The 26,431-nt window shown below is 41.5% G+C and overlaps 1 protein-coding gene across 1 annotated transcript; it reads right to left on the bottom strand.

The window, feature by feature from the left end:
- Window positions 1–13,642: 13,642 nt before the first annotated feature.
- On the bottom strand, window positions 13,643–26,241 carry KIAA1143 (KIAA1143 ortholog). Its single transcript, XM_074900688.1, has 3 exons — window positions 26,121–26,241; window positions 23,854–24,013; window positions 13,643–16,875 (listed from the first exon to the last, which is right to left on the bottom strand). The coding sequence occupies exons 1-3, from the start codon at window positions 26,226–26,228 to the stop codon at window positions 16,664–16,666; spliced, it is 480 nt and encodes a 159-aa protein (XP_074756789.1). The 5' UTR covers window positions 26,229–26,241; the 3' UTR covers window positions 13,643–16,663.
- Between the last annotated feature and the right edge of the window lie 190 nt (window positions 26,242–26,431).

Here is a 26,431-nt window from a genome sequence, read left to right on the forward strand (position 1 = left end):
GACTTTCTTTGACCATGAGGCTAAAGGTGTCTCAGCCATGCTTGCTCAGATTCCAATTAAAAATAAATAAAAATAAAATGCTGAAGGAGAGATGACATGCTGTTCTGCTGAGGTTTGTTGTTTTTTTGATTGTTTCTGGCTTCCAATATCACCTTCAAAAAATAAAACTTGCAGCTTTGCAAAACACCAACTGGCTGGTTACTTATTTAGCTACTTGTATCTTTTGTGGACAGGCAGCAGAACAAAAAAAAAAGGAAGGATAATGCTTAGTGTAACCTCAGCATTAACGCATACAGCATAATAGATGAGTAGCCACTGCATTTGAAGAGCAGTTCATGAAGCAAAGTAAAAATGATGAGTGTGCAGGATATAATTACAGCAGTAATGTAATAACATCCCATGTTAGATTATTAGGGGTCTATTCTGCCCTTGACATGCCTACATAACTCCCATTAATGTTAATTGAGGTTATGCATGTGAATCAGCAGCTGAGCAAATCACTAAATTAATTACATATAAAGTACCTGTTTCATTTTTTTAAGTCCACTGATACGTTTGGCCAGTGCAAATGCTTATAGTCCAGGAATGAACTACCACAGGGTGGAGGAGAAGGGATGTGGAAAAGACTACGCAGATTTAAAAACCCCATTAAACAAAATTAAGTTTTGACAAATAGGCAAGGGATAGTGGGAATATTAATTCCTGGACAGGGCTTCCTGTACATTCTTCAGAAACCCTGGGGCTCTATTTGAATAAGCCAGGAGAGAGACTCTTGCTTTTCTGTAGCACCTCCTGCAGAGGAGGTTATCTGGAGCTTTTGTAAACAAAGGTGTTAAATACTGGCTCTGCAGGCAAAGGCGGCACCTATTGTGAGTGCAGCCATGAGAGCAACGACAGGCTTGGATAAGGCATACAGCTACTATTTTTTTCTGCTTGGCAATCACAACCCCCACTTTCTGTCCAGGAACGCTTTGATCAAGCAGATGTGATGACAAGGATCAGTGTGATGACAAAGTCTTTGCATGTGGTGGGAGAAGTTTCGGCTTGAAATTCAAAGCGTGTGTTTCACTGAAGGGTCTCGTTCTGCAAACACTTATCCTGGAGTTTGAAGGGTGGAGATTGTTATACAAGAAACTGAATCAACCTTCTCTCACTCTTTCTTTGTTTCATTTTTGGTTTAAGCACCAGGAGCTCTTGAGCTTTCAGTACTCCTGAGCTGCTAAAACTGGGTGCAAACAACAGACAGAAAGTGCTTCCTGGAGAAAGGAGGGGGGCAGCAAATACCCTCCATCATCTGCACCTCTAATATTGCCTCCGTCCGATGCTATAAGTGGAGCAGAGCTGGGTTGTCAGCCTTTTCCACAGCAGGAACCCCCTGGAATCCCCTTCTCAGCTGGGCAGGATCTGGAAGGGATTCCCCCACCCGTTCAGCAACCTGAGAAGGCCTGGATGGTCATAAAACCCTGGCACCTGTTTGTGATCCCCCACTGGGAGGGGGGACAACTGCCCCACATTCAGACTTCCTGAAATAGAGCAACATCCATGAAATGACCAGCAAGAGCCCCCCTCGCTATAGATTAGAAAGGATGCCTGAGCTTTTTAAGCCTTTATTTTGCACGGAGTAAACAGCCTCTCTGGTTTCATCTGGACCTCTCTGAAAGAGCAGCTTCTGGAGTGGCTTTAGTTACAGTGAGCTCCGCTGCCCCCACAGATAGTTTGTGGCCCAGCTCCCCGTGTGTGTGTGCCTGGTGGCACTGGAGCATGTTGGACGTGCTTGGCCATGTAAAGAGGCCCGGCTTCAAAGAGTTATGCTTATAGGCTCACTGCGACCTGACAGGCAAAGAGGAACTTAACTTTCCCCTCGAGATAGTGGGGACACAGCTGCCAAAGTAAAGTGAAGCTAACTCTGGTCAGCTGCACTGCAGATGGGGTTGACAATTTAATTACTGGTAGCATTACTTTCTGTAATTCTTAATAGATATTTATACCTATTTATTCATAATAATTTGCACCTAGGAGTCCCGTGTCGTCACTGGGGGTATAAAGAGGGCCAACTGGCAGTATAAGCAAGGTGAGCAGTCACCCAGGTGAAAGGAGAGCAGTAAAATTGCAGCTTTAAGTGCAATCTCACTGCAGTGGCCCTGGCATCATCCCTGTCTTGCACTGGTTCAGTGGCAACAGCACAGTTATTCCCACAGGTCTGATTCTTCTCAGGCAGAGCAGTGATGTCTCTCCTGCCTTGGTATCTGACTTACCGCTGTCTCCTTCCCTCACAGATGAAGACAAACAGCCTACACAGAAATTGCACTTCCTTGTGGCAGGGAAATGAAGGTCAGACAGAATAAAGGAGTCTAGAGACAAGACCATGTCTCTTCCTCCCCTCTCCCTGCTCTCTGGTGTGTATCTCAATGTTGTCTTGGTGGAACCCCATCAGCAGGACCATAGCAGCCAGCTGTGGGCTGCGCTCAATGCCTCAAAACGCTCAAAAGAGATGGTGCTTAAAGCAATTGCTCTGCCGCAGCAAAGGGAGCCCAGTGCAGGTGAGGCGGTCTCTTTTACCTTCCTCACACCCTGCACTGCATATGCTGCTGAGAAATTGGAAGCTGTCATGGAGAAAAGACTGGCCTCTGCCTCAGAAAGCTAAAAAGCCACCACCTACAAAAAGATGAGACTACAGAGAATAGATATTCAGATGCCAAATAAGAATTTTTAACTCAGATGTTCATGTTTAATAATATAGATGTATGTATTTGCTTGAGAAGCAAAATGGCTTGTCCATCCTTCGGTTTTATTCAGTTAAGCCTACAGAGATCTCCAAAAATCATCCAAGGTTATGGAATTGGTATTTTAAGAAGGTGGACCTTGTGGACATAGGACTGGCTTTCCACCTCTGTCTACATTCCTGTGTTTGGCTCAAAATCTCAGTTGCTGCCCATTGCTATTTAAAAATACAATTACAAAACAGAGAGAAAACAGCATGTGAAAATGCTCACAAGCAGGTTTCATCATGTTTTTAAAAGGACAGCTATCTCGCTGTCCTCATTTCAAAAAGGAGGGGACTGGCACTCAGGAGAAGCTGTGAGTAGTCAGTCAGCCACCAAATGGCAGATTCATTTAAATGAGCTCCTGTCCCATATTGTATTGTGCACGTTTCATCACTTGACGTGTGCATGGATCCTATTCCCATAACAGGTCAGAATTCAGAGAGATTAGAAAACCTAACTCACTTCCAGAATTACTTTCACGTCTCCAGCACACAGTGCCTTTCTAAGACATCATCTATGCACATAGGCTCGATGTAAGTATACAAGGTCTAATGATTAAATATACCTGTATCCAACATCTAGTCGTTGGAAATTTTACTCTTCAAATCCACAAATATTGATTAATTGACCTGAATTCTTCTGCACTTCATGACATATTAGAAATCATACCTTACTGGGGCCTCTCCTTTTGCATTACAGATTGCACTTCAGTCTGCAACAGTCAAATCCAGTTTATTTTGCTTAATAAAGTTCTGGGCACATCTGTCCTGGGAGGTACGTGATAAATAACATGAATAGATGGCAGGTCAAGCACTTCAAATAAAGCCAGCCAAATCAAATAGAACTTGCAAGATTCAGACATTGATGATACTGAAGTTTCACCACTGGCACACAGAGGTGAGCTATGCCTCCCTCACACCCCACGGGGTTGTTACAGAGACTGTCAGTGAAGCCAGTTGAGACTTTTCACATATCTAAGTTACTGCCTCTGTGTATAATGATTGCAAGATACAGGCCATAACCAGTGCCCTATGTCAGAAAGAGGAATCTTTTCCACTGTTTTTTCTTCACTGAATTTTAAGGCTGTCTTGCTAAGCCCTATTCTGGGTCTTTTTTTGGGTGTTCCACAGGCAGTCCCCCATACATACATAAACCCCACAGGCGTTGCCCATCAATTAGGCCGCTAATCCTGGAGCACGGTGGTCAGTAGCCAGAGCAGCGCACAAGCCCTGGTGTGCCTCACCCTTGTCCCCATCCTCACCCCGCGGCCAGCCAGTCTTAGGCACCCCCGCGGGGCTCCCGCTTGCCCACGGTGGCACAGTGCACGGCAGGAGTCAGCGCGGTAGCCAGGAGCACCGGAGAGGGAGCGGTGGGCACCGGGGGCACGGTGGGTGCCCACAGAGCAGCCCCCACCGAGCTGCCAACCCAAGAAACAGCTTCCATCGGAGGCTGGCATCGCTGCATCTTACGGTACTTTGTTCCTCGCTCATCCCAAATTAAATACACATCCGAGCAGCAGGTGTTTCCCTAGCTATGCAGGAGAGGGAAAAGGGAAGACGGGAGGGGGGAATGGATAAGGAAAAAACAAACAACAACCAAAACCCCAAACCCCCCCGGCCCTGCGCCATGCAACTCCTGCGCCGCCAGCCCTCAGGAAACCGCGCTGCCTCCCAGCCAGGCCCCCCGCCGCGATGAAAGCTCGGGCGGGGAAGGGCGGCGGGGCGCAGGCTCCGGCGCGGGTCCTGCGGGCCGGCAGCGCCGCCGAGCCGCGCTCTGGGAGCGCCAGATGCCGGGCTCGGTGCGGAGCGGCGGGGCCGGCCATAGCCCCCGGCAACACAGCCCCGGCCCCGCCCCGCGCCGCCACCGCCTCCCGCCTCGCTGCCTGAGGCGCGGCCGCCCCCTGCCGGCCCGCCGCCGCCTTACAGCCGCCCGCCGCCGCCCGGCCCGCGACCCCCCGGCGGGGAGGGGCGGCCGGCGCCGTGCGCGGGGGGGAGTGCGGCGGAGGAAGCCGTTCCGCGGAGGGCGGCCGGGCCCGCCGGAGCAGCCGGAGGGCCTCGGCCCTCGGCCCTGGGTCGGCCCCCGCTGAGCGCGGGGCCCGCTCGTCTGACAACCCAGGGGACGAGGCCCGCGCGGGCCCCCCAGAACGGCTTCGGTGTGGGGTCCGGGGAGCACCGTGGCCCCCGCGCAGGGGGCTGCCTGAGGCTGGCGGGGCACCAGCGGCCTCCTCCTTCTCACTCCGGCATTTCCTTTCCAAATCCTGTGAAAGAACCAGCTGGTTGAGGCGAAGCAAAATTTAGGTCTGACGTTCTGTTAGCCCCCGGCTGATTTCAGGCGTAAATGAAGGCAGAATCCTGCTACAAGCGAGTGCCTTTGAGCAAGAGAAGCCCGAAACGCCACAAATGGCACCAAGGATCAGTAGGGAGTTGCAGGAACTGGCCAGTGGAACAGGCCAGGAATAGGGCAAACCTCACCACCTTTTGCTATTCTTTTCCCTCTCCTTTGCTTTTAATGTGCCGATAATACCCGTTTTGCAGACTGATCCCGGGCTGATGTAAATCTCACCACATCATCGTAATATCCCTTCACATCCTCTCTCTGAAACGCTGTAGCCACTGCCATTCCGAAGCAGATGTCAAGCCCCTTCAAGTAGGGATTTATTTCTTCTCCAGTGCTTTCGGGGTAATAAATTGATTACGGACAAATAATCATCACCACTGCGGTCAAAGAGTAGGCACAGGTGGTGATGAGTGAGCGACTGCTGAGCGAGCGACTGCTGAGCTGAAGCATGGGAAGAGCCAAGACCAGGAGAGAAGTTTCTCTCGTGATCTTTCTTTGGTAACAAGATGCAAATACTCTTGCCTCTCCACTTTGTTCACACATAGAGCAGTCAGGATACAGTCCTGTGGGTTTTAGAAAAAAGAAATAATGCTAGAGAGGATGCTTACGTGGTTAGAAAATATTTATTTCTCTGTACCTGTATTGATTACCTTCAGGTATGAATAGCAGTGGCATTCTTATCCTCCAAATGTTCAGTCTAGTCAATAACAAAATTAATTTGTATACCAACAAATCTGTAGCTATCCAGGAGGGAAATGAGCTCAGTGTATAACAGAGGGGAGCGTTCTGGCAAAAGGGAGAGTGTAGAAAGAAGCCTGCTTATAAGAATTATTGATAAAAGAATTATATGTTTATAGAATCCAATTCTGTATCTTGAAGCATTTTATACACTCAGTCCTCAGCGATAACTGCAACCATTTCAATAATCGCTGTTTGCTGAAGAAAATTGATTTTAAAATCTCCCTGATTCCTTTACAAATTACTATTATTTTTTTTTACTGAACTAGCACCCCAGAGTCTCTGGCACAGATTAGGGCTCCTCTGGGATAGGTGCTGCTTAGACTCATAATACAGCAGTGTTGTCCCTTAGAACCACCAGCCAGGAACTGGCTTTCTAAACAGCACAGCTCAACAAGAGCCATGGGTATGTATTTGTGTGTGTGGTACTGAATGACTGCACTAAAGCTGACACCTGAGATAAAAGCATTTATTTATTAGAGCCTACACAGGCTCTCAAGTACTGAAAAGTGCCTTAAAAAAGCTAGCATCCACACATAAACATCTCTGACTTGCTCAACCCCCAAATCCAGCTGGTGTTGCAGCCACTGGGGACCCTCTGAACTCCTTAGAGGTGCTGGGGGAATGGTGGAGTGCCATTCCCAGGCACTCTGGGCCTCTGCCTGTGCAAACCCAAAGCTGAGGGCAAAGAGAGCAACACAGGAGGTTTGCAGAGGTGCGATGGGATGCAAACACCTTACCTCACTGAATCTGAGAGACAGTCTCGCAGGGCAAATGCTCAGGCTGGTTCTGCCCAGGAGGTGCAGTGAACAGGCCTCTTTCCTCCCTGTGTGGAGGATTTGCTGGGTGACATGTTAGCCTCAGTGCTGGAGCAGCAGGAGGTAAGAAGAACTAAAGAGCAAGTGGCCTAAGAGGTATGAGGAAAAATGCATTGGGGCACTTAATCCAAAAAGTTTGCCACCATATGTAAATAGGCAAGTTACACACAAAAGTGGTAGGAAAAAAGTATTATTCTCCTCATGCTGTTGTATATGGTGAATTGCTAATATGGGAAAACAAGACATTAAGAAGCAGTATCACCCAGGAAACGTGTGACAGGAGCAGGAAATGACTGCAGTGTCCAAATAGCAAGGTTTCAGTTCCTCTCAATCTCAGCGTTAACCAGTGGGCAAAATTAATGCATCTGCATCTCAGGGTCAGACTGCCACAGACTGCACCCACAGGGGAGAGGAGATGAGTGTTTTGACCAATGCAAATCACAGAGTAGAAACAAGTGACGTGAGGGAAATCTGCCCTCAGACAAAAGCCTGTGCTGAGCCCATGCATCTTAAGTTGAAACTTAGGGGGTACCTGGGTTCTGGAGCACTGACCTGGAGGTACACTTCATCCCCCACGTACACAACCACAGCAGAAGCTGGGGAATATGCACAAAGAGTGCACAGCAAAAGACAAGGAAGGTAGCTGTGATCTGGACACACCAGACTATCTGCATTGTTTGTCCATCTATCTCCAAAACATGTGAAAGACAGATCTTGAGCAAAACGGATGAGCAAACATGGCAAAAGCTGTTCTTGACTCTAATCCAAAGCCCACAGCAATCAAGGGAAGTCCTCTACAGCAAACCACATGCAGTACCCACAGCTTCAGTGAATGTGGTCAGTCTGTAACAAGGAAATATCAAAGATACATAGAGAAAAGGGTGACCTACAGCATCCTGACCAGCATTTCACCATTATGAAAAACAACTGATAGTATCCTTTTCTCTGCTGGATGCAGTAAAACAATTTAATGGCCAAATATCCAGTCATAATGTTACCAGATTTCATGGTATATGTTGAATTTTTTCAAGTCTCAGCATCTGGAAGCATTATGTGATTATGTGAAAAGCCCGGTTTTATTCTGTTTTTATTTTTACTTTGGTTTCTAATTATTCATGTAGCAGTAGAGAAAAGTTCGAAAGCCGTAAAAGCTGAAGGGCCAAATTCAAACTCAAATCAAATATGTAATATATACATACATACACACACACACACACACACGTGTGTATGTATATATATTGTAACCCCACTTCACGGTTTGACAGAATTTTTTGGAACCTGAGGGCTTGGCAATACTATGAGTATCAATGGCCAGACATGGCCTTTGTGGAGAAAAACATATGGGGTCATATTGCTGAACACTAAGGTACTACCAGTCACAAAAGTGACAGTGCCAAATTCTTGGCTGCTCGAAACTGGCATAGTTCCACTGAGTTACATAAATCAGCAGCTGGGTCATGAACTAAAACCTGAAATCTGAGAAAATTACAAAATTTTGGGAATGCAAACATTTCAGCTTGCTTCACACCCCCACATCTTTTGTTAAAGTTTTTTAGGGTTTTTTTTTTTGGCATTTGCACAGAAAACATGCCAGTGTGTCTTTTATAGCACTCCGAGGAAGAAAATTCAAGCTGCTCTGCCTGATATTAAAAGATGTGGCATTTGGTAATATTTGGATGCAATCCAATTGCTAAACTGCTGAACCGCAGTTTGTAACACAAGCACATCTTGAAGGGAAAGCAGCAAAAGACAGATGCAAATTAAATTTATCAACAGGAATAAAAGAACATGTGAGCAGAAAGCAGCAGAAGGAATATCCAGTGCCTGAGAATGGAGAGAAGGGTACCAAGCACATTAACAGTGGTATTAGTGATTTAAACACAGTCACATAATGAAGCTGAGCATGAGTGTCATGATAAATTTGAGTGGAAGAATGAGCTTTGGAGTAAGTGAGTAGAAGCATAGCATGTGTCCAAATGTGTGATGGCACGCAAAATGAGAGTGACCCTACCTGGAATATGTTAGATGCTGAAGACCACTGCCAGCTATTTACTCAAATGACAAAGTGTAGGTTGCAATGTGCAAGATCAATACACGCTAGAAGAAACAGATTCTCACGCTGTTAAAAAGACCACAGTCTGGTCATAAAAGACTCACAGCTGTGTAACCTCCAAGTGTTTAGCCTTTGAACAAGTCCAACTGTGTCACATGCATTTAAGTGTTAATAGTTAAGGGTGGGATATCAACCTTAAGCTTTGGATTTTCCCAGCTATTGTCAATTTAAATCTGACTCTTGCCATCACTATAGCATGTTTTTACTTTCAAAAGGAATAGTAAGGTCCTAGGAATATCACATCAGCCTTCCTAATAAGAGAGCCTTAGAAACAGGGCTGGAAGGGACCTTACGAGGTCTAGTCCAGCCCTCTGCCCTAAGGCAGGATCAATTATACCCAAATCATTCCTGACAGATGTTTGTCTAACCTGTTCTTAAAAATGTCTGGCAATGAAGATCCCATAACCTCCCCAGGCAATCTGTTTCAGTACTTCAGTACTGTTACAGCTAGAAAGCCTGTCCTAATGTCTTCCTTAAATCTCCTTTGCTGCAATTTAAATCCATTAGTTCTTTTTGTATTCCCAGTGGACATAGAGAACAATTTATTACTTTCCTCTTTGCAGAAAGCTTTACATATCTGAAGACTGGTATCACATTCTTATTCCTCTGCATCTCCTTTCTCTAGATGTATAAACCCACTTCTTTCAATCTGTCCTCACAGGTCATGTTTTCTAGACTTGCGATCAATACCACTGCTTTCTGCTGGACTTTCCAATTGGTCTACATTTTTCTTTTTTGAAGTATAGTGCACAAAAGTAGACACATTACTCCAGCTAAGGTCTGAAGCAGAGAATAAGTAGGGTAAGATTACTTCAGATTTCTTCTCCATGACACATTATTTATAGAGCCGAAATTGCATTAGCTTTCCTCACACCATGGCCTGTGTTCCTTTTTTAATTCACAGCCGTCACAGATCCCTTCCTGCAGAATGACCATTAAGTCAGTCGTTCCCATCATTTATGTATGTCGTTGACTATTGGAATTCAGTGGCAAGATCCTGAAGTTTCCAGCGCTTAACTTCTTTGAATTTAAGCCTGTTCACCTCAGACTACATTGTTCAGGTTTAGTAAGGTGCTTGTGTATCTATCAGTGTCATTTCATTGAGAGCGAAGGAGTAACATAAGAAAATAATTTAGCCCAAGCTGCCCATCCACCATAGAAGAATTCAGCAATGGTTCTTCCCATTAGCACCATGTTTAACATATTTAGTCTTCAATAATCTGAAACACAATGTTTTTGTTTTAGAGGAGTTGGAACAGTTTAAAATACAGAAAAATAAACATCAAATAGTATAGCTCAGAGGTATCCCAATATGTTGAAAGGTCTCCAACCTACCTGTATCCTGATGGGTATAATGCCAGTGAGTGGAAGTCTTGCTCAAACACCAATAATACCCAAATTAGGATGAAATGGGAACCGTATCTTATCAGGTCCACCTTGGTTAGTTGTCCAGAAGGGCAATTCGATATCTATTCATATCTGTAATGTATGGAATTATATTTGTTTTATTATACGATCTTGAAATGTGCGATGAGAAACCAGATATTGTTTCTCCTTCTGCTCTACAGGCAGGTCCTTCTCTGTAGCAGCTGGAGTAATCTGCAGGTACAGCCTCAGGCAGAGACACAACTAGGTTCCTCACAGTAATGGGGTCTAAACAACAACCAAAAATACACTGTGGTAAGAAAAGGGCTAACTCTTCAAGTCCCTAGAACTACAAGTTACCCACCCACTGTTTATAAGCACATTAAGCAGTTAAATAAAATTCTGAAATTGCTCTGAATTTGATCCTCCTCTAATTTTGATTTTTACCAAGTATTTGAAAAAATTTGACACAATTAAGAAATAATAGTGGAATGCTCAGTAACTCAAAGGAACAGGTCTTCTAACTCCCATCAAACTTGAACATATAATTCTCACAGGTGACTTGGAAAATCCCTACTCTGAATGTTATCCACTGGATAAACAGCTCAAACATCACCAGCTTTCTACACAAACATGGTCTGCCTTCAAGAATTTATAAAAATCATAAAACTGATTTAAGCTCTTTTCAGTGCTCCATAAATTTTATTCAGCCCTTAAATTATAAAACTGCTGCTGATGCTGTGGCACTGATCAGAACAATGCTTAATCTCTTCTCTCAAGACAGTTGGCATGTCAGAGGAGAAAAGAAGAGACTCACACAGCTGAAGTGTTTGTTTCAATTTAACAGGGCAGAATAAACCAGCCTAGATGCCAGAGCTCTAGTCCCACTGAGACTGCGTGCATCAAATTTTTATTGCCAAAATAGTTGTTCTAACCTTCCCGCGCCTTTCCTTGGTTTTAAACCAGAAAATAACTTTCATTGATTTCACAAGGATACATTTTTTGCACACATCATCAGATTTGTGATACTTGAGATGTTTCCCTTCTAATTTGTAATCAGTGTGTTCCTGTTCCCAGATACATGACAACAAAATTCTGCATTTGTCCAACTGCATATTGGTGTAAAAAAACCCCTCTACAAACCTCACTACATCTTTATCAAATAGTCTTCCTCCCAGCCCAGAGCTGTACCAGAACGAATGCAGGTTTTTTTGCTTTTACTAAAATTATGACTTTTTAGGAGTGTTTGATTTTATTTTTTTTAATCTCTACCTTCTTTGACAAAAATTAAAACCATCATTTTTGGCACTGAATCTAACACAAGATGAAATTAAAGTCCTAGTACAGAGAAACTATGTTTGCATGGGCTCCTTTACGCCTAAATTTGGCCTGGTCACATATTAAAACTGCAGACTGCTTTGGCTTTACTGAGATTTTGGCTTGCGCTAGCTATCTCAGATTAAGAGCATGCTTGTTTTTCTGGTGAAGTCTTATCTGGAGTAGGCCAAAAGCAAATTGCTCAGGACATTATTAGAATCTCTCTTTTCGGTGTGTGTTTCATGCTGGGGATCCAAAGTCAGCAGCTGCTATAGTCCTTTTCTTCGCCCTGACACTTTCCAGCTCTTTTCCACTCTCCAGATAATGTTTCCTAGTCTGTCATTCAGACAGTCGTCATCTTTAAGGGATGCATTTTCAACCTTTCTACACTCATGCTTTTCTCCCACGTAACCCTGTGAGTTTCATTCTTCCTCATACGCTATGTTTTTGCTCAGAGGTATACAAACCATCTGTGCCTCTAATACAATGTTCTTAAATAGCCTCCAGGCAGATCTCTATGGTTTTTAAGTACTTCTCTTTGCCCTTCAGCCTGCTGTTAACCATTTTGCTCATAGTTTTATAATCTGCCCTTTTAAAGTTCGTTGTTACTGTGCTGTCCCTAAGGGAACAACTCTTTCATGATATCAAAACTAAAAGTGTGCAGTGATCACCGTTACCCCATGGAGGCTTGACAACACCTTCCTCTAATAACTTCTGCCTGTTACAAGGTAGCTCCCTCTTGCCCATGGCCTTAACTAATCAGGCATTGCACTGAGGGCTGCCACAGGAGCCAAGGAAAAGGAATCCTTTGCCATATGGATTGGAATGGCACCAAAGCCACTTTACATCTCCTGATAAGACAAAAAAATGCTTTTCCAGCTGTTGGATTTACCTCCAACAAAAAAATAAGAAGTGATAGCGGGGTGAACACTGTAAAATTCAATGATCTCATATAATTTTCCTGACCAGTATCCTCCATTTTCCCCAGGAGGTAATGACTTCCCAGGGGCTAGCTCTGAGATTTCATAGGTTCTCAAAATCTTTAGGAAGTCTACCAGAGGTTACAGTCACTCACATAAAGGCCTGTGGTGTTTCTCCCCTGGATTTAAAGGCTACCCTTGTGACTGCTGCCTCTGGAAGGCTCCCAAGGAGGTGGGGCAGAAGGGGAGGTCCACAACATGAGAAATCTCTCTGCAGATTAACAACTTGCTCTAGGAATGGGAATAAAGGGATGATACTGAAGAGGCAGCTGGTATACCCGCCCTTCTGTTTGCTGAATGCACAAAGGATTGATTTATGGCATCGTGCCACAGGAGAGGGCCATAGGTTATCAACCAACTTCAATGGACAAACACTTGCTGAGACCGCATATCACACCTCTTGTGCTGTAGCAAAGGTAATGACTCATCTTCAGGTATGCCTGATGTCCTTGAGAATGCAATTGGCTCTACATAGCCAAGTGAAGCATTATTTAGTTAATACACTACAGCACAAGGGAAACAATCAACTGAAACGATGACACTGCTACTTCCTGCTTCATTATAAATCTGCAGCTTCCTAACAGGATTATGTACTGAAGCACTGTAAAAAAAGACATTTAAGTCCTGTGATGAAACTTAAAAAATGTGTAATTAAAACAGCTAAATACAGGCTTCTTCTGCTCAGTGTCTGAAAAACACAGCCTTTGATCCTCCGAATAATATTTCCTGAAAAAGTGCTGGACACAAAAACTATCAGAATCGAATTCTGACTCATCCCTTCCTGTTTAGTTCAATGAAATGAACATTTGCAGTACAACAAATTTGGTTTTATATGAGAATAAAAATTATCAGACAGGCTAGAAATACAACCAAGAGCAGGAACTCCTTGGCCACCTGCCCACACGTGCATTTCCTTGCTCATTCTGTCCCATGTCCCATGTCTTTGTAATTTCAGTGTCATAATGCAGCATTCCTGATGAGTCACCTTGATTTCTATCATGCAGAGAAAGATTGTTTCTTCAAAAGAAAGGTGACAGAACACCTCACCCTCCCTTATGATATCCAAGCACCTTTGCAATGTAAAAAGCCTCCACTATAAGCATCCATTGCTGCAATGCTACTACAGTTCACCAGGTTTGTTCCAGCTTACTGCTCAGCTAAGAAGAGCGAGAACTAACACCACCACCAATAAATATTTTGAAGTCCCAATGAACCAGGAAATTTCAAGGATTTTATTAATAAAAACTGTACAAGATTCCCATATTAGGTAAGAAGCCTCAGCTACTTTCACCTTGCTCCTCCACAGCGCTTCTCTCATACTTAGCTGAGCAAACTCCAGAAGACAAAAACCCCAAACATATACATTCCCCACTACAGGAGGGGAAAAGGACTGAGGACAGGGGCAGGGAAGAGATACAGAAAGCAAGCCAGGAGAACTGTCCATTCCAGTCGTAGCCCCATGGTCCATGTACTTACTTTGGCTTCTCCTTTATTAGAAAGTTCCTGCAATTATTACTTTTCCATGGCCCATTGCTTAAGGCAGGTGATTGCTTAAGACAGTTTCACATTTCTTTCCTAAATGAACGAGTAATTGTTCTCTTTAGTCACAGGCTTCATGGGGAGTTGATGGCGTGTGTAATTTTCCTGGTGTGTCACATTAAGAACACCGAATTTTCACATGACTACTTGACTAAAATGCTTCTGTGCATCACTCACACCCTCTTAATAAATATATCCAATTAGTTATTGTTAGGTGAACTGGGAGTGAAATACAATGAATACAAAGGTCTCCTCCTGGTCAGAGCACTACAAATCACAGTCAGAATAAAGGAAAGAAACTGGGTTTCCTTATCCACCTTTCTTTCCCCTGCTGTGTTGCCCGAAGAACAACATACCTTTCATTGTATTATTTGAAGTAAACCCATTTAATTTATTTGCATTCCAGACATCTGTCATGAAGTCGTAGGGCAAGGAGCATGATTAAGCAAAAGTACTGCACCCAATATTTTGAGGTAACCCTCTTTTTAGTGGACTTCAGTCCCCCAAGCCTTTCACTAGAAACAGTAATTTCTGTTTAAACAGAATTACTAATCAGATTCAAACAAGACCTCAATCTTATTTTGAACATGCCAAATCAGCTGCATATTTGGGAGGCCCTCTCTAATTTTAAGGCAAATCCAAATTCCCTCTGATCCTTGGCAAGCATTTATCTCTTGATAGCCATGTCTCCTAAACTGCCTCATAGCTAAAGTTAAGAGCTTTCAGGCTGTGCAAGAAAAACATAAGCAAGTATATTTTTGTGCTGACAAACGGAACCAGAAAAGTTTAAGTAAGCAGTCAATGGTTAATTCATTCTTTCAGATGAGTCTCAGCAAATCAGAGTATTTACTAAGTTGTTGAAATATGCTCAAATATTCCTTTAGTACACTGTAATGCCACAAGAGTTATCATGGGTGTATATATATATTTTTGATGTTTTCAAACAAGTTTTAAGTATACAAAATAAATAGAAAGATTAATCCCTGGGAACCTTTGATTCTGTATTTCTTCTTCCTACACTTGATTTTCTTTTTTATATATGCAGAATACAGACAAATTATGTATTTACAAATGTAACTTGTCCTCATGGAAATATTCAGGTTGTCACACTGCACCTCTCTGGCAGTTCTAATATTAGGCCACTGATACAACAAGACTTTAATATCCATTTATAGGTCTGGTTTTAATTTTCTGAAAGGACAACAAGTCTATTTATTTTCAAAATCAGGGTAACATGCACTCACACAATTAGTGTGAGCTGATACACAGACTTGCACCTGATTTTATGCTGCAGGAAGTCGGTGTGTATGGAGACAGGTAGCAGTCATAAGAGGCTTCATTATCAGGTGACAAAAAAATCCCATTTTATGTACTGAAATTTTCATCCAACTATCTTTGGACCATTTAAAGAAAACAAGATTTATTGTTTAATACCAGATTAACAAACTAAAACCAGCTGTTCAACACAGCAACATCAAATTTGCTCCTCAGTGAAGCTTTACAGCCCAAATAATTTCAAATGTCCTGTCACACAGCAGAAGAATTGGTTTCATTGCCTTGTATTCTGTAATTCTGCAGCAGTCTCAGGTCTTGCTTATATATGGTTACAAAACGCATCATATTTCCAAATAATTTCAAAGTCACTAGTCACATTTCCATCAGCTCCCCAATCCCTTCAGCTCTCAGTGTTATTTTGCGTTTCAGCACATCCTGTTACATTCATGGTACAGAAATGGTCACTTTCTGTGTATGGTACATGGGCAACTGAAAAATGGTAAAACTTTATACAACAGCTATAACATTTCTTGATTTAAATTTCCTGTTTACAATTTCCTATTGAGGAAAACCAAAATAACGCTTTTCACAGTGTAAAGTTTAAATGTATTTTTTTAAAAATAAGCTGTTTGAGATCCCAAATAATTATGAACACATAGGTAGCCAACTGGAACAAATATACTTCAAAAAACTCAAAAACCACCACCAAACCACTGAGCTCATCAGTGTGATAACCAAGGTGCACAATTCCCAAGAGTTTAAGCATCCTTCTTTTGCATTAGTTGATACCATCAACTAATGTTGTATCTTGCTAGCACAATCAATTCATATGAATTTGATGCTTCTTAGAATGCATTCACCAAAGACATGAATTTAGCCACTGCAGACTCACTTAGTGCAAGGGCTCTGCAAAGAACTAATCCACCAAACCACATGTACAAAAGTTGTGCCAACTTCTGTCAAGCTGAGACAGAAAACTTTGCTCCCTGTTCCACAGCACTGAACTCTGTCTCTTTTCAATGTTGTCAACAGTAACAGGAAAAAATACACAACTGTCAACTAAGGCCAGTAAATAGAGAGGAAATATATTTTTAGCAGTGGAGGCCATTTTAAAATTTATTGATTGAAAAATGTATGTAAGCTGGATATGTACAGGTATATTTTGCTACCTATTTGTGACCTCAAATAGCTTTTACATACGTGGTTACATTTTTTTAAAAGAAAGACATGACATACTGTTCATACAGTTCTCTCTGAACTGCAAAGACAATTCTTCCTAGTTTTACACTATGCTTCTCTATTTGGACTCCTACAAAGTAAGAGAAGACTCAGATATCATGCTTCAGTTTCTAGGAAAACCCTCAAATCTTACTCAGATCCCCAGAAGAATAAGTAAAATATAAAAAAATACCACTCCTAATCATCATTTTCCTCATCATCAAATGAGAGAAGACTGCTATTTTTTACTTGCTTAGCTGTACTCTGAGGAGTAGTTGCTTCTCTCTTAGTTTTCTTTGCCTCTTTCATCTTCTTACTTGAACTTACATTGAAGTCCAGAGACTTCTCTGATGAACGTTTTGCTGGTTTCCTGAACATAATTTTTCCATCAGCAGGTTCTGGTTCACCATCTGTAACAAAGAGAATAAAATCAGAACTCATCTGTCTATGTTCACACACACATACAGACCTTCACAATTGTATTTTCTTTTCCCCCAGGACCAAGATCAGTGAGACCTCTGATAGAATCAATAATCATGAAAATTTATTTTTTTTAGCCACAAAGTCTGTATCGATGAATAAGCTTCATGCACACACATCTGTTCCATGGCAACCAGCCCTTGAAGACAGTTCTGCAGTTCCTATGAGAAATGGGTTCTCACTAACCAGAGCTTTAACTTAGAAGAGACTGTGAGCAGGAGAGCTTTTCCCACACAATCCAGCCGCATCCACTTATCAAAATGGAGAGGACAACTTTATAGGATCCTCTAATTCCACTTCAATATTTGTAAAATCCATGACAACAGATGGACTTATTTCAGAATTATGATATCTCCTTAAAGAACAAAATGGCACATATACAAGAGAAAGCTTTTCTTTTTTTCTAATATACCCTGTCCTGCTGAGACAGCTAAAAAGACCACATGGTCATAAACCTGCCTTTTATTATCATAAAGGATGAAAGTTTTAGGGTTTCTTAATATCTGCAAAATCACCAACTATTCTAATTGACTAATTCTGCTCTTCTGCATGTACTGGAGCAAATAACAATTTTAAAAACAAGAGAAGTCTCTTCCAGGATTTTCAGGCAGAGGAGGAAAGCTACTGCAGAAGTAACAGCATCAAGGCAGTATTTCTAGGGAAAAAAAAAAAGTGTAATTGTAAAGTCATGAATCAGACACAAAGGCTCATGCTGCAGTAATTTGCAATTTTTATAATGTATATATGACAGGATGTTAAAGAACCATAGGTTCTGTGCTAGATATTCTTCCCAAAGTTCTTTTTTGATATTCATTATTCAACAGAAATTTCCTAACAATATGCATGTGTTTGAGAAGATTATGTGCTATTTAATTATAACCAATAAATATCTTTTGTCTTTAGCACAAATTCCTTCCTTTGTATATAAGCGTTATGGCAGAAGACTAAAATTTCAGTGTTATCATACACAGCACTGGCTGAAACACTCTTCAGTGCATACTCCAAACAATACAACCATTAAATCTAGTGTCTTCGGGATGTGTGGTACAAATGAAGACATCAGCTTCATTAGAAAACTTCACTTAGAATTCCTCAAGTTTCAGAGACCCATTTTAAGACGAAACCTAGCTCAAAAAAATAAGCACCAATTCTGCCAATGACTTCTACAGAATGCATGCTTCTGCAATAGTTTATGAGAGAGTAATACTATGCAGAAAATAACTAACCAGGTTTGGGGAAAATATTTCAGTACTGGCCTATTGAAAAGCACTGCAGTTACAAAGAATTACCAGCAATAATAAACCATAGATATGAAAAGTGTAATTCTCAATGGATCCGTTGTGAATTCTCCATGGAAAGATTAGGTGTTTAGGTGATGTACATGTGATACAGAAGTTTAGGAAGTGCCTGCAGTAAATTCTGTTTCTATTTCTGAAAACATACCACACCCAACCAATCAAAATGCACTAAGTAACATTTCTTCTCAGAAGCTGGCTCTCCATTTTTGGACTCGGAAGTTTACTGCCAAATAATTTCCATTAGTAATTACTGCTTAACTATAATGTTTCTTTGGAAACCCAGATCTTCTAACTTAAACAAGATCTGAGGCACGATATAAGCCAAATTCTGGGGAAAAAAAAAGTGGCGCATATATAAGATGAATTTCACTTATGAGCAGATTCAACTGTGTATGTACTTGAGCTAGTCAGCATCCAGACTGCATACCGTACCAGTACAGCTGTGGAAGCAGGACAACCAGCTACTGTGTAAGTATGAGGTGTATCAAAAAAAATCCTCATTGGACACTCTTTTAAAGAGTGATTACTACATTTTCTTAGAATGGTAAATTGAAAAAACAACCCCCTAAAAACATAATAAAAGCATATCCACAAAATAAAACAGATAAACAGCTATGTACTCGTACTCCATGGAAAAATGGAAGTCAGAAATTTCAATTTTACTCCTAATTTTCCTGCTACCCGCATTGTGAACTGCACAAAATAGTTTCATCTTGTCTACCAGATGGAGAAGCTGACAAGTATCTTTGCAATATGAATTTAAATGCTTAATAAGCAAAGTGCATAAACAGAGCAAAGCTCAAAATCACCAAAATGGCAACCAGCTGAGCTCTGACCTGCAGGGTCTCAGTACTATTTGCGGATCATTCTGCATCAAAGGAAAAGATAACTCTTTCCATAACTCTTGGCCTGGTTAAACACTGTCAAAATTTCATTATATGCTCAAGGACATTCCTTTCAGCAGGAAGCCCAGGCCAGCTTCAGAGAGCTATGGTTTGTTGGCAGTGCTTGACAAATGAAGCAGATGAGGAAACACACTAGGCCTAGCCTTACCTTAGCAACTTGTGGAAACAAGGAGAACAGACTATGCTTTTTGAAAGAATGATGTAGCAGTTCAAGAAATTTGTGTTGATTTGTTAAGACTGTCTTTTCCAGCTGGTAAAAAAAGCTTCACTTCATCCTTTCTAATTTTACCAGACATTTACGTGTCAGCTTTGTTGTTTGTATCAATGAACTCCAAAAACTAACTTGTATTAAGCAATGCAAAGAAGAGACTGAAGAATCAATCTCAGTGCTGGTAGTTTTTAAAACAGAGCCCTGATAAAAGACAGTATCAGTGTAACAAATGATGGAAAGCACAATTTCTGATAAACACGCTGAAAAACACAAAGTAAAACACAACCAGCATAAAAGCATTACAGGAGAAATAATAAAATACACTTCAAATAAGAGAGTCAAAAAAATACACTAGCAGTTCAAATTCTGACTGTTCTTAGTCCCTGCTGCTTTTACCTGAATCACAAACCTTTACATTGGTTGACTAAGAGGGCCACAATCAGACAGAGCTGAAAACTCACTGCACAACTGACATCCATTTAAGCAGCCACAAATTCAGAAATTTTTTTCTTCTCTATTAATTGCACGTTATATATTACAAGAGAAGTAGAAACGAGGACCTGAAAAAGAAACACTGCTCTGCAGTTTACTGTATTTTTTAATTTAGTAGTCATGTGCATAGTTAGCAGCACCATTTTTCAGCAGTCCCATGTCCACATGGGTCAACAAGGCAACAACAGGAAACACAAATGCCACTAAACTGGCAGGAACAACAAAATTTCTTAATGGTCTAAGGTTAGAAGTTCAGGTCAGCCATTTCAGATGCTCTTCCTAGTACTTTCTGGCCACCTATGCATGCCTTTGGAAGCATTTACTACAGGAATTCCACAAACTGGTATCATGAAGATAAAAAGGCCAGTCTTGTTCAGATATTTCAGTCTCAATCGCTCATGAGGACATCTGGGCAAGTTTTGCTTACTTAAATACTGTAAAATTAGCTTTGATTTAGATTCCTGCTGTTCACATGATGAAGAGCAGCATGAACTCTTGATATGTATCTGATATAACAGCTGCTTAAGCTAAGGAAAGAGCTCTGATACCCATGACAGCATGACTTTATTCTCCTTGCCCCACCTCTCTCTTGTGCTCCCCCAAGACCAGCATACAGAATGAGACAAGAATAGTATTAAAAAAGACTTTAAATGAGTAAAGACATCTTCTGCCAAATTTGGTCATCTGCATGTATCAGTGTCCCAGAGGCCAGATGAACTAGAAAAGGAGTAGAAAAATCAATTCCATAGACTATAATGAATGCTGGGATAAAGCATCTTGCAGTAATTGCCATCTTTTCTTTTGTGCAAATTTCTCATAAGACCATTTTAATTTGTCTCTGAACCAACAGAAACAATTTGTAAAATGCTGCATAAAAATACTAAGCAAAATTACTGTTGATAAACAAATAATTTATTTTTAAAAAGCCTCTAAGTCAGTCATTCATAAAGTAAAATATTTTAATATGGAAGGGCATTTTCTCATATAGGAAAGGTTCAGTCCTAAATAAAAAAGTTCCCTGTGACTATACTTGCAAAATGCAATGTACATGCTTCACTAAATTTGTTGTGCCTTAAGAGGCAACTAAGTGCAGCTAGGACATTAATCAACTGGTTTTGCCAAATTAATGCAAAAGTATTACTCATCTGTAAGAGACAATGCCGGTCATGGGAACTGATGATGCTTGAAATAAAAAAGGTGTAGCTGTGTCAAACTGGTTATAGAAGAAAATTAAGGTGAAAGGATGTAAATGAGATATGGAAAATCCTAGAATAATATCCCAAACCAAAGCCTGAAGACAAGGACCTTCAAATGAAGACAATCACTACAGATATAAAAGAGGAGAGGACAGAACCTCCAAACTTACTTTCCGTGTTCTGAAAAACTAACAGTTTTTATTCACAACAGATTGTTAGCAGCACTTTACCTATGATCTGTCAAAGTGCCTCAGCACTGATGCATGGGGGAAAGGAAGATTTATCAGTTGGGAAATTTACTTCCCTGCTACCTTTTCAGCTTCACGTAATTTCACTAATGATCTGGTTTGAGACTATATATTATGGTCTAGTGGCCATTAAATTAAATTCACTTTCAACTCTGGGATAAAAATCAAAGCTACAAGAAACATAATCAAATCGTGTGGCATCAAACTTTATACTTCCCATTTTCAGAACTGACAATTATCCAAAAAAAGAAAAGAAATTCACACATTATTCAAAACTCTCTTTATTAAACTGTAAGTAACCCGCTGTCTAAATACCTGCCTCTGACTACGAATCAGAATTTAAGTCTAGAGGTCAGACTGACAGTGCAAAGATGGCCAAAGACTCAAAAAAGCCTTCAGCAAGCTGTAGCACTGTTACCCACACCTTCACTGAAAATTTCACGTCGAGTCCCTTCTATAGCAGGGAAACAGAGGAGTGCTTACCCATTTTATTCCCATAAGCCAAAAAAAAGGAAAAGGAGGCCAAGACCTCATATTAACAGCAAAAGCAGATAAATAAACAGTGAGACAATAATGTAGAACAGAGGGCAGCAGTCCCCAGAGCACAGTGATTTAACACTCCTGCTACCTACTACTGTGGATTTTTTCCTCCAAATGCAAGTTATTACTGAAGGGCTGAAGGGGTAATAAGCAGAGGTGTCAAAGTCCTACAGGGACTCAATACTACCACCCTCACTACATACAATTATGTCTTAGGAATGTCTTTTTCCACCAAAGTTCAGTTACTCTATTCAAATACACTTCCAGTTCATACTGTGTATTCAGCTTGGTAGCTCTTTTGGACTTTTTTCACAGCATGGACTCCACCTCAATAGATTCACATGGACAACTACTTCTTTTTGCCCAGCCTTACAAAATCATTTTTCCTCCTACTGTGATCATTCAAAATTCAAGTTGGTTGTATGAAAAGGAAACCAACGCTCAGAAAGAATCATGCCATTTCTTTCCAATAGGTTGAAATTTCTCCCAATACTAGGAGGGTGATCCCACTTTTGAAAAGAAATCATGCAGTAACTTTACAAACTGCAACACTAAGCACGTGCATTGCACTTCAATAACAAGGAGACCAAGCGGTAAGCTCGAAGTTGAACACATTTTCTCAGAGGAGTTCAAATTATATAAACACAGTCCACTATCTGGTTGCACCTAAGATATACCTATCTACCTGCAGAAACAAATCAGATGCAGTTTTATTTAGTTTCAAGCTAACCTACATTATAAAAATTAAAAATTTTTCATCAATTTGCTTTTCAAAAATTTAACATTCCCAATGTATTTTCTCCCACTACTATATCTGACTTCTCCATTTCTACCACTTAAATCTTAACACATACTCCTATACAGGGACAGCACAAATCTGAATTTGTTAATCGAAATGAAAAAAGATGGAAAAAGACAAAACCTAAGGATGTCATGTGCTAGCCTCTCAATCTGCTCTGAACTCAGTCTTTTTAAATAGCCACAATGGCTAACCAAGTAAAAGGTCCATAACTTCTACGAATAACCCTTCTATTTTATATTTCTAAGGTTCCAGTTCTATATTATTACTTAGTCAAGACATTTCCACTAGAAACAGTAATAGCTACCTTTAATCTGTCAAGTCTTCTGTCAGCAAAAAATAAAAATAAAGCTACATTTCATTACACCTTGTGTGATGATGGACGTTTCTGGACTCTCAAAGCCATATCTGAATGATGAATACTGACAGAAATTCTTAACATAACTGTATTCATCAGCTGTATTTTTATGTCTTTATTGTCTGACTGCAGCAACCTCTCCCACTTCCACCTTTCCATTCTTGAAAAGTCTGTTAAATAATTTAAAGCTTTCTAATCCTTTTACCAAAGAAACATTTTTTTTTTCTATACCTGGCTGTTTGTTGTCTCTATTGAATCATCTGTTATTTTCAACTAATCAATCTAGTTTTGCATAATATATTTGCAAGTCACAACACATACTGGGGATCATTTTAAGCAAGTAATAACATGGCCAGTCGTTAAGTGAACACATTACCGAGCTTACACACCTGCCATTCTTTCCACTGAAGCACTACCATGAGTTTCCTCCTTCTGCCCAGACACTTTATTTCATAAACTTATACAATTACCTTTAAGACATCCAGTCCACCATCAAATCTGGCTGAACTAATTAATGAGTTCAAAAATTATCACAGGCGATGTCAAAAGACTGTGTACCAGGACAATGACACACCATAACAAAAAAACAAAACCCAAAAAATTTACGGTGGTATTTGGAGGTAGGATGATGCACAATCAAGAAGCACAGAACTGCAAGACTACAAAAAGCCAAAGATCTTGCATATGTACTCAACAACTTCAGATTAGGAATCACAAGAGCAAATTATTTAGCTGAAAAATTCAAAACAACTTATCAAAGGTAATGTTAAATGGTAAAAAAATGAGCAAATATCAAGCTCCCTTGTATGGGTTATTTCTCTTTAGCTATACAAAGGAAGAAATCAGTAGTTTGAAATTCACCTGATTCATTTGACTTTAAGGCCTCTTTGATCTGCTGTTTGATTTTCATTGCTTCTTCGGCAGTCAAGTCCCCTTTTTTCAGTGTTACTACTTGAGGCTGCTCATCTTCCTTGTCACTGCCATTCTCACTATCACCATCAGCAAGTGGAAGCTGCTCTCTCTAGACAGGAGAAAAATAAAAGCAGTTCTGATCACCACACCAAATCACAACTTCTAAGGGGGGGCTAGTTCTCTTTGGTTTCACTTTTGCAGTAAGGTTAATAAAGAGACTTTGCACAGCTGTCAGTGCCCGGCCCTCCCAACACATGTTGTCCAAATGACACTCCAATTCTATCACTGAGACATATCATCCCCTAGATAAAAACAGTATGGACTTTTTCAATTAGAGGCCAAAACAGTAAGAAGGGTAAGAAATTAATTGCTTTTGTTCCATTACCTTTACTGTACAAGCATTGTCTGCCACGCAACACTGAGAAAATCTTAAATGCATGGGTCCAAATTTGAATCTTCATTGCTGTACTCAAAGTGCAACGGAAGAGGGAGTCCATGGTAGCTTTGTTATTAAAGCTGCCTAACCAAATCCCTGTGAACCTTATGGACACAAGGAAGATCATGTCCCTGTTTCCACTCTCTCAAACTTGTGGTCACAGACAGAAGAATCATTTGGGACAAATTTTTATAAAAATAAACTTTCTGGCACGATAAGGAAATGTATAGATAGTATTACCATAATTGATTGAATTTACAAAGAAATAGACAAAATCAAATTTCCTCAGGAAGTGAAACAGTTAATACTAAATTTACTAAAGGAATACTTTTATGTCAAATTCCAACTTACCACAAATTTCTTCTTTTAACAAATCACTGTGACTATTACTTTACTGACCAGTCTGGAGAGGTTAGGTATTCTGTAAAACCTTAGTTCACAGAAAACACGGAAAAGCATATTCAAAACAGAAAAACACAGTGCCCTCAGAAAAGGCTGTCTTTTAACAAGCTGGCTCAAACCCTACTGCCAGTACCCCTGATGCACAGAAACAGACTCTCCAATTCAGAGAGTTATAAAGCAGGTATGTTTATTCTGGCACTGGGGTGCAAGGGGATTTCTCCACAAAGCTTGCACACTAACAGCACATTTTACCAGAGTGTAAATATACATATTCATAGAGTCACACAATACATATGTATTAATAAGGTGGAGTTAGTTCAGAAGGCTTGCGTCAGCAGTCTATGTTATCTTTATGCCTGTGCACTTCCTCCTAGTGGTCGTCCTCGGGGGTCTTCTGGAGGAAGGCTCACACTCTTCCTCACCTTGAACTTTTCACCCTGTTCCTCGGAGCATGCGCAGATTCTCCTAAATAATTTCTTGCACAAGAGTGGTCCCGGCCAGTTTACTCCCTCTACCTTATATAAAAGCACTTAGCATACTAGTTTCTATTGTCCAGACATGGCTATTTGTACTCTGCAAAGACTCGGCTTGTTACAACACATCTGCTTCCCAAGGACATGTCTCTTGTTTTTGACGAACACAGTAGTTCTTAGTAAGTTTCCAGAGAACAGCCAAGGCAAGCAGGATTATTAAGCAATATTCAGAAATTATTATAAGTAGCTATAAGTTGCACAGGAGGTGATAATTTCCCTGTATCACCCTGCCTTCCTGGCCATCACAGCAGTTTGCATCTGCTGACCTGTGTTAAGATGACGTTAACTGCTTTACAATATAGCTTTACAGCTATAATACAGCTCTTAAAACTTTTCTTGTTTCCTGCCTGTGCTTTATAAGGCCAGTTAAAACTTGGGACACCATTGCTGTTTCCCTCGTTGCCCCCACAGACCCCTTGGGCACTGACAGCTCTGCAAAGGGCAACCATGATCACAGCTGCCATTATTAGCAACAGCAAGGGGAAAGGCACTGCCATTTGTTGTTGTTTTGCATCTCCAACACAGAAGCAAAAGCAAGTTACAAAGTCAGGTTCAGTTATTTTTAAGCGGGTAACTACTGTTCCCCCGTGTCCTACAGAGACAAAGCCCCGAAGCGCTGCTCCCCCACTACCTCCTATGGGGCCTCTCCTCCGCCTTCCGTTTTAGGCCCGAAGCGGGGAATCGTAGCACGGGAGACCCCACGAAGGGAGTGCTGCCCCTTCTCGCCCCCGGGGAGGGGACGACCGCGCGGTGGGAAGGGAACCAGAGCCCCGACACAAGCTTAGGGGCAGCGGCAGCCCGGGGCGGGAAGGGCCGCGCTACCGAGCGCAGGGCCAGGCCGTTACCTTGGTTTCCACCGTGGGCCCCTCCCGATACCCGACCTGCCGCTTGAAGCGGCTGAGAAAAGCGGGCTCGGCCGGCCGCACGTAGGAGACCTGGTTCCGTTTGCTCATGGCCGCTGCCCGCCTCCTCTCCCACTTCCGCGCCGAGTAGGTGCGAGAGGACGGCGGCCTTAGTGGGACAGAGCTAATGCGTCTCCTCCCGCCGTGTCACTCTCTGTCACGTGAAGGGGGAGAAGGCACTTTCAGCCAATAGCAGGAGAGAAGCCGGAGCGGGGAAGGAGGATATAGAGCGAAATGGCCGCGCCCACCCTGGC

This window comes from Athene noctua, chromosome 2 (genome assembly GCF_965140245.1).
Source record: "Athene noctua chromosome 2, bAthNoc1.hap1.1, whole genome shotgun sequence".
Lineage (NCBI taxonomy): Eukaryota > Metazoa > Chordata > Aves > Strigiformes > Strigidae > Athene > Athene noctua.